Genomic DNA, 13,188 nt, shown 5'->3' with positions numbered 1-13,188 from the left:
TAGTTTCGTGGAAGAAAGAACAGCCAGCGTTAAACAATAAATTAGCAGAAAGCCAGAATGTAGGTAAACTAGGCAGAATATTTAGTTCCTATTTGGACTGCGTAAAAAGCTCAGACTGAATATCATTTCCATGGGTCAACAAACAAATTGAATAGTGTTTTATGGGATGTTTAAATAATTATGCTACACTCGCAGAAAAATAATCAATACTTCAGTGCAGTCAGGTGCATTTGTACAAAGGTGTGAACATTGGGAAGATGTTTTCCCGTGTGCTTAATTTTAAAATGTTCAAAAAGTCAAAGATGGACAAATTTCGCAAATCTGTTTGTGATAAAAATATGGACACTTTTCGAAAGAAGTGGAATCAAAGTGGATATATAACGTCTAGCGATCTAAATGTAGTCATCCGAATGGTATCAGAACAAGGGTTTGTTGAAGGACTCCGCTTCATAGTAAAGGAACGAGGTACAGAATGTCTTAATCTCGGAAAAGATCACGACGTGTTTCATGTTGCATGCAAAGCTGAACAAACAGAGGTTGTGAAGTTTTTGCTAGCCCTGGAGGAATTTGACAATACTATATTACTTAATAGTGAATTTTGGAACTGTTTATCCAAATGGTCTGAGGCAAATATAATCAAAGTTATAAGTAAATTACTAGAATGTGGAAACGTTAACATAAATAACACAACGATACCACCACGGCGCGTTTCCCTACTTTTTCATGCAATTGAAAATAGACGGAAGCTTTTAGCTGATTATCTTATTCGACAGGGAGCCGATGTTACATTCGTTGGTAAATGTGATGTGCTAGGAACTATCAGTTGTGCTTGCCTCTCGGCAATACAAATTCCATCTCTTCTTCCGGATTTACTGAAAAGGGGAGGGAATGCAAATGATATATATGATGAAAGTGGACTATCAGTTTTGATGTTGGCATTTAGAAATGATGCAGACCGGAAAACAATAGAAGACATTGTACGTGCTGGAGCGAATTTGAAATGGAAAGACAACTCTGGAAAAACAACTCTTTCCATGTTAACATCAATAGGTTTGAATCAGCCGATCGAGAAACGTGTTCTTTGTTTGTTTTCACCTATGTTCCTTTAGCAGTCTTGTTTTTAACATTTCTATTAAAATCCTTCTAAGATATTTTACTAAACAGCTTATCTCTATCCATAAAAAGAAGAAAACTGTTTACTTGAAACGTTTTTAAGATGTCTATTGTACAGATTGCTTAAAATTCAAAGAATGCAACACCCATGACAAAATAATTAACTTTTTAAGAATGTCTATTTTTTCTTTAGTTTTTATTTTCTTTAAATTGTACTCTTCAGTGGTGTTTTATAACATCTTTTAAAATTTTCTTTTGAATCGCACTCTTCAGTGGTGTTTAATAACTTCAATGTTATTTTACTGAATATAAAATGTTTGAAGAAAAATGCTTAGGGCTACATCTTCATCTGACTTTTCCATTAGACTACAGTGAACAATAGACTTTCTTCGAAAGAGCCTTAAACATTGACAACTCGTGTAACAGCGAGCATTGGCATGGTTGAAAACCTTTGCTTCTAAATGAACTTCAATGCCGAGTATGTATAGATTGGAAACCTGGTGTATGGTAACAACCCCCATAAGAATGAAAAGATATTAAAAGGAACGTGAAGGAATTGAAATATAAATCAATAGATTGATATAAATAACAAAAGAAGTTTATATAAAGTTTATTCTCATAATTATCTTGATACATATTTTAAAAAAAGAATTACACAATACACAATTCGTTGTTTTCATGTTTTTCAGATGCATCTATAGCTTCTCCAATATTTTATGATAAAAATTCCTCTTCGACTTTCACAATATCAAATCTCTTTTTAAATGTAAATAGGTACATGACAGTTGTTTGTATACGTTAACGTGAATCATTCTAGAGGTAAGAAATGATATAGAGGAAAAAAAAACTCATCGAAAAATTCTAAACTACCTGAAAAATTTATATGCGTTATGCACAGAATTTTTTGACAATCATTTTAGAAACTCGCATGTATTTTTAGCTGTAATCTCAATAATTGTTATTCACAGATCAGCTCTATGGTGTAATGGATGCTGGGGTCACAGTAGAGGAGATGGAGAAAACATATAATTTTGCTACTTTGGACTTCATCTTTTACGAGTGTGATCCTTTCAAAGACAAAGATATTTTTAGGATCAGACGAAAAGTAACGTCAACCGATTTAGAGGAAGGTAAAGCTATCATTTAAGAAGCGTTTGTTTTTGCTGACTAAAATATAAACCTAAAGATGTACCACTATCTATCAAAATATCGAGTATTTTGATTTGCCCATGTTTGTTTTTTTACATTATAATTTTTATATGTTAAAACTCTGAATGAATGCAGTAAGCATAGTTAGTCTTGCAGGAATAATTTCTTAGAGCAAATATGTTTTTCAAAAATTTCACTAAAAGTGTAAACGTTTGAAAAAAAATTAAACAGAAAGCCATTGAGGCCAGTTCAGAGAAATATAAATTTTTATTGAGTTCAAACGCCTCTGAAGTTCTACTGGAAGAAATAATTCTTTTCTCGATGAATAGGGAAAACAGATCCGTTTGCATAATAATTTGAAATTAACTAAGAAATAAAATGAACAAAATTAGGAATTAAAAAGATAAAAGTCTTAACTTCAACTAGATTTGCATGGTAATTTTGAAAGAATTCCCCGACATTCACTCTTTCCATAAAAGTTCATAAAAGCATAGTTGAATTTGACCTTGGAGTTTTATAAACTTTTGGTAAACTTACTTTGACTATGAATTTGAACAATATGTGCTATAGCTTTTATTTAAAAATTATCACATGTGTATTACCTACGATTTTTAGACTCCTGGCTTTTACTTTTGAGTGTGGCCTACATCTAAAAATAAATATTAATATTAACTTTTGATCAGTAACAGAAGTGTTTTATATTTTGGAACAGTTTCTCTTTTGAAAAAAAATAATCTTTGCCATATCTTTGAATATTTAGGAATAGGGCTTTTATATTTTCATTGTATTCTTTGTGTCAAGACCTCTGTTGAATATAAACACTTTCGAAATATTGACCTCCAAGAATGACCTTCATTTATAAAACTCTTACCCTTGGCCTTGAACTATCATAGGAGGCATCAGTTTTACACAAATTATAAGTTGTTTCTTGAGCAATTGTTTAAAAACCAATTAAACAATGCCTATGGAGACTAAGAAGAAATTAAAAATATCATTTGCTAATATATAACAAAAATAACCAACTTTTAACAAATCAAACTACCAAACATAATAACAGTGTGTGAACATCTTACAATATCCTGAATTTTTCATATGCTAATAATTGAATCAACAATAATATTATCACATTAAAACACACCAAATAATGTTCAATGACTAACCGATTTAATGTTTGATTAAATATCTGTGGTATCAAAAGGTTCCCCTTGCGAAGATGCTCATCGCCTTCTGGATCTTGGAGCCAAACCACATAATTGCTTATTGAGTATGATGAAGATAGCCACAAACGATGATGTGTGGCTTAAGTTAGGAAAACGATTATTTGAATCTGGTGCTGATCCAAATGAGACATCGGCTAAAGGAAAATCTGTTATTTCAACTGCCATTAAACGAAATTTAGTTAACTTGTTAGAACTACTCTTAAGACATGGTGCCAACGTTAATTATATGGACTCTCGTCATAAGACACCGTTGGAATATGCTTGTCAATTATGTAAGAATTTAATCTATATTAGAAAATCTCAGAATATATAATAACATGTTAAGAATACAAGCAAAGTATGTCAACCTATAGTTAACAATATGATGTAAAAAAGTGATCCGAGGGAAAGATACTGTCAGTACAGTTGTGTGTATGTTTATTGGCCATTTTCAGATAACTTCGTTATACTCTCATGTCAGACTCATGTTAATATGAAGTAAAATATTACGAAAAAAATCATCTCGAAATATCGAGAAAATAATCTTGTTATTACGAGAAAAAATATAGGGAAATATGCTTGCATACAAACTTTCCCTTTACCGTCGATCCTTTCAAATGCTGTTTAAATAATGGTAAATCGAGGGATTTAAGATTATTTAAAACAATCTTTACTTTAATGACTTTCACTGTCGGAATAAATGGGGTGTGGGAGCAAGTGTCATCAAAAATAATTTTTTGCACTGAAATCAATCAAAAACATTGGATTTATCATGATATTTAACAATGAATCAAGTTTTATAATAATGAAGATTACCAAAATAATATAATTTAACATATATTTTGAACGATATTTATTTGCAGGCATCATCGACAGAGAATTCAGAATTGTTAGGAAGCTCCTCAAATATCCAGTTAAATGGAACGAATGGAATTTTGTCGATCATCTTCAGGTTGTATCAGTGAATGCTATTGCGCATTCTTCATGGTATAGCAGAAGTTATCACAAGCTCACATACGACTTGATAAGTGTTTTTGACTTTTTCATCGCCGGGGCAGATCTTATGAAAGAACGGTCTGGGTAATGGAATATTGATTTTAAATTGAACATCTCATTTAAAACCCAAGGCCGTAACTAGGCCCAAAATTTTAGTGAGGCAACGGTGCTGGGCATTCCTAGTCCCAGACGGGACAAGGATAGTACGTGATGGTCAGTGATGGGGGTTTCCTCCACGGGAAGAGGATTCTGAAACCTTGGTGTTAGAGATTAAAAGATTTGATCTTAGAAAGTTTTTACGTTTTGAATTGTCGCCCGCATGGTACAGCGGTTAGAGCGTATGCTCTTAAGTCGCGAAGTAAGGATCGAGTCAATCCTTCACGTCGCGGGCTCGAATCCCATTGCAGGACATAGAGACCGGTCCTTCAAATGAGACCATAAAGAGGTCCTATATCACAGTTATGTTGTTCGCTTCACGGACTTCACCGGAAAGGATTTCTTCTTCATTGTCATTTTGTTTTACTTGGGCGCGACAAGAATGATTTCTGATTTCTTATGCCAAAATGTATGCGTATTAAAAATAATCAGTTTCAGTTGCACAGATTAATGTGAAAAGTGAACTTAACACGAATGCACGTTCAATGAGGTAAAGCATAAACAAAACTACAATGTAGATGCTGTCATGAGACAGTAATACCCGCACTAAGGTGTTTGCCTCTAAATGCACAATCCTTCAAATTGGGCTTTACCAAGGAAAAAGTCATTATAATTCAATAATTTACATAACACAAGTATTCATAAAATTGAGCATGATATGCTCAGGTGGCCATGTGACCTTTGGGCCTTGATCTTATAGGTATTTCATATTCTTAATTCATTACCAGTCTGAAATTAATCAACAGAATTTAATTAATGATGTAAATTAGGTTTGATAAAGGGGGGATATAAATTTTTGGCCTATAATTGGAACTTTTTAAATCTATTTTCTCATATAAATCAACAACAAATAATATTATTCAAATTAGTGTAAAGCGTTTTTGATGATTTTTTCAAAAAGCGCAAACTTTTATATTTGATTAGGCGGAAACTCCTAGAAAGCTGCCATTTCGATTTATGTCTATGCATATACCCAGTCAATATAGTCAACCCCCCACCCCTGTCCCATCAACACACACACACAAACACACACTTTTTGCGTGTTTTTGGAAATAGGCATAGATGGCAAAGTTAAGATAAAACATCTTTTGTAAATGATAATTTTAAATTTGTTCTTGTACATGTATCTGAACACCTGCATCACATTGGGCTTGCGTCACGTACCCAACTTTAAGTACTAGTTTTACCGTTATCATTTTTAGATTGCACTGCAAGTGCAGTACTAGTGTGGTGTACACATCATTGCATGTATGTCAGTAGGAATTATTTTGTGTTTTATTGGATTATATTTTATGAAGTTGACGGGACCTATGACAATCAGGAAGTACAAGTTTTGGTATAGATTTGGTACAATAGTCTGAAATGCAACTGGTTACGTTAAAGTTTAAAGGATCAAAGGTCATCCGATGCTTGCAATAGACGAGTTTCACATTCTGAAGAGTTATCGCCCGTTATCGACGTTACATTCAGTTACAAGATACAGAATTTTTTTTCTGGGAGGGAGGGGGGATTTCCAGACCAGAATTTCCTGAGAAGCAAAAAAAAAGAGAGGTTATGGTGGGGTCTGTTTTCTAGGGTGGGGGGCATCCAAAGTTTATTTGTTATTATATACATGTATATTATAGTCCTGCATATTCCGGGGGGGGGGGGTATCTCTTAATCCACTCCCCGTCCCTGTAATGACAAATGATCATGTGACTCCTAAATAGTAGGAAACTTTTTCCATTTGACTATACATAATTTTGTTTTTTGTGTTATTATGTTATATAAATTTAATGGCGTAAAGGTTATGAACCCCTGGAGGTCATCCCCACTCCTAATGAACTGGAAATGTTCACAATATGACTGCATTAAATTAAATAAAAGTGCATCAATGATAAGATTGCTTGACATTTTATTCATCAACCTATCCTCCTAGAATTAGGAATGAAAATCATTCAAAGAGATGGACCACATTAAACTATTTGTATATATATTAACATTTTTTTTAAAATGTAAAAACAAGTAGTACATTTTAGTTTGCATACATGAACAAACAGGGTGTGGGAAGGGATGAGGGGAAGGATCAAGTTAATATCTCTTTACGTCTTAATGGTTGAAACTCCTAAAATGAATGTTGACCTCAAATCTGACTTGCCCTCATATAATGTAGATTCAAGTTTTTTATGTCACGCCATGATTAGGAATACATGTATAGTTTTTGTCATGTCCGTCCTCCACCCTTCAATCTGTCTTTCCACCGGGCTCAAAGAAACTTTCCAGATATTTTTATCAAAGTTAATATGTTGATGCATACTGATGTAAACTATCCAACTGCAGCAATATTTTTTGATCTTGACTTTTCCTTTGACCTTCACTTAACTTTTCTTTAAATTAGTGTTTAGCTTTATCTTAAAGAAACCATTCAAGTTGTGTAATGAAACTTCACATGATGATACATACTAATGTAAGCTTTACAATGCTTCACTCTTTTTTACCTTGCCATTTCCTGTGACCTTGATCTCACTTTTCTGAAATTAATGTCTAGATCAGTTTTGAATAAACAATTCAAGATATATTTATCAAACTTCATATACTAATACATACTGCTGATAGCTATTAATGCATCAACTTATTTTGACCTTGAATTTTCTTTTGACCTTGACCCCACTTTTTAAAATTATGTGTTTATCTAAGTTTTAAATAAACCATTAATCATATTTTTATCAAACTTCATATGCTAATAGTAAATTCATATTGATGTAAGCTTTTCAACTGCAACAACATTTTGACCCCAACCTTTCCTTTGACCTCTCTTTTCTTAAAAAAAGTGTTAAGCTCAGTTTCATTAAATCATTCAAGATATTTTTATTAAACATAATATGCTGATATGTATTAGTGAGAGCTATTCAACTGCATCAAAAAATTCACCTTGCACATTCCTGTGACCTTGACCTCCCTCCTCTTTAATTTGTATTTTGCTTAGTTTTAAAGAAATATTTAAGACATTTTTATGTTTAGCATGCACTTATACGAGGGTTGTTCGAAAATTATTGAGACATTGTGTATATTTTGCTTTCTAATGAACGTCTTTCGGTGATAATTTGCATATACGTTTGACATACATTAAGAATTAATAAAAGCAAGAAATATTTTACAAATATTAAATATTTTCTGTACAATGGTATATAAATGCGTCATCAGTAGGGGTATCCGGAGCAGTCTCGAAATCAGATATTGAAAATATGTAACACCAACGTTCTAACTCCTCGTGGACCCATAATGAGAGCGAAAATAATTTTGTTTATGTGTATAATTTTTCAGCTTTAATTCAAATTCATGTTGTGCAACTTTGATAGAATTTTGATCAGGAGTATGGAGATCATAAAAAAATTAAGCGCGGTAGAGAAATCTGCTAAGAACGAAAAAATGGATTTTGACGTCAAGGGCGTAGCAGGGAACATACCTAAAATTTAGTGTAGCGCAGTGTAGAACTCTTTTTCAGACACAACAACCTACTAAAGTAATAAGTACGAGAAAAAAAATAATGTGATAGGGTTTGTTATTTCATTGGTATAATTTTTTTTTTACAATTAATTCAACCAGAGTAAAATCAAAAGCTCTGGACGACTATCAGTTATTACGTCCGGTATTAACATCGTTACGGTGTCAATTACTCGTTGACCCGCGTTGCATAAATCGACATTGCATGATTTTAAGTCAACTTTTCCCACAAAAGAAAATATTACACTCGGGTAGCAACAGCATACGTTTTTAAGGAATAGTTTGAGAAAAGAGACTGTTAGATTTTTGTACTGTTATATGTAATAACAAAGAAGGAAGATTAAACGCTTCCCGATCGTTTTACATGCAAAACCATCCCTGGCTGACGTGACGTTAAAATGAAGTAGTGATGCTGCTCCGGGGCGATAGACATACGCATGTTTATTATTTCACCAAAACTTTTCTTATTATCATAGGAATTAGAAATTTTGCATAAGTGTTTTATTCGTTCTTTATAAAATGTTGATGAATTTTCCTGAAATTATCTCCGTCCTTTATGGAGTAAATGTAATTGTCTCAATAATTTCCGAACAGCCCTCGTACATAATTTGGTGAGAATTTATTATCTATATCCAATTTATTTAGATTTTAGTTTCAATTCTAAAGAAACTGTTCAAGATATTTTCATCAAACTTTATACACTAATACAAATTTTCATGTAGTAGTAATATACATCTGGCGGGACATTTATGTCCTAAAGACATATTTCTAGTTTTTCAAATCATCACCTCAAAGGCTAGGGTCAGGCCACAATTAGGGATCAAAGTTTTATTTAGGAATAAAAGGAAACACATCTTCAAAATTCTTCTTTTCAAGAACAACAAGAGCATGATAAATATAGAAACATTCTCAAGAGGTGAAGATTCAAGTGTGTACAAATCATGACCCCCTGGGTTAGGGAGGGGCCATTTTTTTCCTGCCTCTTTTTGCCATCCACATGAAAAAACAAATTTTGAAACCATTTCACATTTTCACAAAACAAACCAATCATTTTCCAAATGATCATGGTTTAAAGCTAATGCATAAAATATTAAGGAAGTTCTTGAAAGCAGGGTGATTAAACATATATATATATATATATATATATATATATATATATATATATATATATATATATATATATATATATATATATATATATATATATATATATATATATATAAAATTTCTACCCCCATTTGACACAACCCCCCCCCCCCCCACCCTGGGCAAAATGAAAATTCCGAAACCTTACTGCACATCTACATGACACCACCAAAAATCTCTTAAAAGATGATTAGGCTACTGAGTCAAATGTAAGAGGAGTTCAGGGAAGACGGGGCTTTTTGCATAAAAAACGTCATTTTTTGACCCCCATTTGACCCCCCGGGGCAAAATCAAAATTCCCAAACCTTACTGCACATCTACATGACACCACCAACCATCTCTTAAAAGATGATTAGGCTACTTAGTCAAATGTAAGAGGAGTTCAGGGAAGACGGGGCTTTTTGCATAAAAAAAGTCATTTTTTGACCCCCATTTGACCCCCCGGGGCAAAATCAAAATTCCCAAACCTTACTGCACATCTACATGACACCACCAACCATCTCCCAAAAGATGATTAGGCTGCTGAGTGAAATGTAGAAGGAGTTCAGGGAAGACGGGGCTTTTAGCATAAAAAAACATCATTTTTCGACCCCCATTTGACCCCCCGGGGCAAAATCAAAATTCTGAAACCTCACTGAACATCTACCTGACACCACCAACCATCTCCCAAAAGATGATTAGGCTGCTGAGTAAAATGTAGAAGGAGTTCAGGGAAGACGGGGCTTTTTGCATTAAAAACGTCATTGTTTGACCCCCGTTTGACCCCCCGGGGCAAAATCAAAATTCCGAAACCTTACTGCACATCTACATGACACCAACAACCATCTCCTAAAAGATGATTAAGCTACTGTGTAAAATGTAGGAGGAGTTCAGGGAAGAAAAGTGTGACAGACGGACGGACGGACATGAGTAACAACAATATACCCGAACTTTCTTTCGAAAGTGCGGGTATAAAGACACTGTAAAAGACATACATGTACTATTCGCAGCATCGAAAAGGTAAAAGCAACGTTTACGAAAGGTTTATATACCCCTGTTCTGATATAAGTTATAGGAAAATAAAAATTAATGGAGTACGCCTATTTCCGTGTCGTGTTCAGCTTCTAGACTTGTTTGCACATAATCTTGTATTTTATTTCCACGAAGCCCGAATCGTGCATCCTCTGAATAACATACATTAAAAAAATATTCATTCAAATTGTCCAAGATTCAAAAATTAGGTTGTTTTTGGTTAAAAATGTAATTAGGCTTTCTCTTCCATAATCTTTCGGAATTTGCCTTGAAGATTTTATAGGATTTCATATTCTTTCATATTACAACATGTAAATCGAAATTTGAAAATTTGATCATTTGTAAGGTAATTTTAAATAACTTTCGTTCAAGTAAGCCTCATGCCAAATCTTTAATCCAAACTAGTTTTATATTTTTCCAGTTATGATGGAATTGAAAGTACTGCGAACGATAGTATTGTTCTCCCGCCTACCACCAAATCAATTTTCAAAAGTTAACATATTTGATGAATTTTTAATATTTTTTTATAGATAATTATATGGATTTAAAAAAAATTCCTTTGTTGGGTAAACAAAGAGAGATAACTCTAAAATTTTGGTAAAACATGTGTTTTTCACTATAGAAATCAACGGAAAACGGAAAATATTTTTAAAACATCCCCCTCCCCCCGACACAAAAATTCCTTTTTACAGGTATACATATAATATGGACTGTTATTTCACAAATTCATACCAAAGCTTTTTGTGTTTCACTGGGGGATATGTTTATTGACAAAATACGACAAAAATGCTTATTTTCCACCAATTTCAAAGCGAATTACAACTGAATTGTACATTGTCCTGACCACACATATTTCCCTTTAAACAGTTTAGCTCGTACATGATGCTTGTTTACATGTGTTACATCTTGTTAAATTTCAATTACATTTTAAATATTCTTTATATATATTTTCAAATTTTATTTATTCATTTATTTATTTACTAATTTATTTATCTATTTAATATTTATAATTATTTATTTTTGTTATTTTAGTGAAATTTATATCTTTGCTTGATTTTTTACTTTTACCGTTTAAAATTTTCTTTTAAACAGAATTAGAACTTTTTTTTGGTTTCAGGGCTCGTTTGAAACAACTTGCACGTTATGGATTAATTGAGTCCACAAAATTTTTTATGCGCTGTGGGTGGAACATCGACTCAGACAGAGAATGGTTTCAAAATTTAGAAAATAGAGAAGAGTTCGGCTTTGGTTTTAATTACGATTTTATCGACTATATATCTCAGGTTACTCCTGAGAAATATAAATCTCTTGCAGCTATGTTAAACGAAATTTTGAGAGAGCCAAAATCTCTACAAAACCTTTGCAGGCATAAAATTCGGCATGAGCTTTCATTTTGTGGTCACAGTATTTTGCCATTAATTGATGATCTACCACTTCCAACAAAATTAAAATCCTTCATGAAATTTGAAGATCTTGAAGGTCCAGGAGTGGAGGAAGTGATCGTACGGTACTATGTTTTTACCAATTTTGGCATGAAATATTACTACTTAATAAGATTCTTCATATGTATTTTAAGGATATCTAATCCAATATTACTGGAAGGTAAATACATTTCTTCTAATAATACAAATACATTGTACCTTTGTTTGAGGACCCTCTCTATACACTGATGAAAAATGCTTTTTTGGACTCTGAAGAAATTAAATTGCATAATGCAGGATATTTTGAAATTGACCTATTTATTTCTGAAAATGAGAGAGTACTCTTTTTATCTATGGAATATATTTAAAGACAATGAAGTAATGATAAAAAAAATCGCATTTACTTACTCAAATGAGGAATATACATGCAAATATTTCCATTTCTAACTTTTTTCTCTGTGATAACTGTTTAAAAGTTGGGGGAATTTATTTCTTAATAATTCTGCCGGAATGTAAATTAGGCAGGTCGATAGGTCAGCAGCTAAGGAGGCCTAATACGCATGCAAATCTCGTGCGCATCTGTCTCTGTGTCTGATGCTAAGGAGGCCAAATATGCATGTAAATCTCGTGCGGTTGCCTTTGTGTTTGACGTCAGTGTGTGAGGACTATTGAAATTGGCATGGAAGTCCTCGTGTAATTTAAATCGATTAGTTTACATTTTTAATGTCTAAGTCTACAATTTTATTTCACAATGAAATGGAAATATAAGGAATCACTGTCTAGTTTTGAGAGTATGCCAGGGACAACAACAATAGTGGGAAACATGGGATAATTTTAGCATAACGGGCTTCGCCCGTTATGCAAATTATCCCATGTTTCCCACTATTGTTGATGCCCTGGCATACTCTCAAAACTAGACAGTGATTCCTTAAATAAAGTTTGAAAATGGTTTTAGGGTCAGTCTATGTACACAAACTTACTCTGAAATTTAGGTGCAATACAGAGAAAATAACTAACATGAAATTTTTTCTTCAAGAAAATAAATGACAGTTCAATACCAAAAGAGGAGAGATGAATCTTTTTTTCTCTTTTTCAGCTCGAAGTGTGATTTTGAAGAGTTTGAAGATTCTTAACACAGATTTTAAAAGACGCAGAAGCATATTACAACTAAAGTCATAATTATATAGTCTGCACAGCATTCATCTTATAGAAAGACTGCATGAAAAGCTACAATCCATTTGTATTTGTACACGCTTTTTACTTGCTTTGTCTTTACTTTGATTTTCTATTCTGTATGAATGAAGAAAAATCGTAAAGGATGTAAAATTAAAACTGATCAATCAATATTTCATAATTGGTAGAAGTTTAATTATTCTATACAATTTCTTGCATTTATACAGTATAACTTCTCTTAACCAGTTTGCTTGTTTTGTCTGAATTGCCGGATAAGAGGTGGCCGAATAATTGAAGATAAGCTATCGTTGAGACAGTTTTCTTAAGGGGGAAGTGATGAT

The 13,188-nt window shown here is 32.9% G+C and overlaps 1 protein-coding gene across 1 annotated transcript; it reads left to right on the top strand.

Annotated features, from left to right (window-relative positions):
- Nucleotides 1–296: 296 nt before the first annotated feature.
- LOC134253412 (uncharacterized) lies at nt 297–12,985 on the top strand. The gene is made up of 6 exons (XM_062735942.1): nt 297–1,050; nt 2,082–2,243; nt 3,461–3,754; nt 4,325–4,541; nt 11,371–11,760; nt 12,771–12,985. Exons 1-6 carry the CDS (start codon nt 303–305, stop codon nt 12,805–12,807), a joined length of 1,848 nt encoding a protein of 615 aa, XP_062591926.1. The 5' UTR covers nt 297–302; the 3' UTR covers nt 12,808–12,985.
- Nucleotides 12,986–13,188: the final 203 nt, after the last annotated feature.

The sequence above is a fragment of the Saccostrea cucullata genome, unplaced genomic scaffold (genome assembly GCF_032062105.1).
Source record: "Saccostrea cucullata isolate Sc308-1 unplaced genomic scaffold, CSIRO_AGI_Scuc_v1 ctg319, whole genome shotgun sequence".
NCBI lineage: Eukaryota > Metazoa > Mollusca > Bivalvia > Ostreida > Ostreidae > Saccostrea > Saccostrea cuccullata.
The sequence above is the reverse complement of the archived record's forward strand: the minus strand, read 5'-3'. Positions and strand labels throughout refer to the sequence as shown.

Bases quoted from the DNA above. Each gene is read 5' to 3' on its own strand.
- LOC134253412 (XM_062735942.1), top strand. From the start codon at position 303: ATGGACAAATTTCGCAAATCTGTTTGTGATAAAAATATGGACACTTTT. The intron at 2,244-3,460 runs GTAAAGCTATCA...TGGTATCAAAAG, and splicing joins GTCAACCGATTTAGAGGAAG to GTTCCCCTTGCGAAGATGCT. The intron at 4,542-11,370 runs GTAATGGAATAT...TTTTGGTTTCAG, and splicing joins CTTATGAAAGAACGGTCTGG to GGCTCGTTTGAAACAACTTG.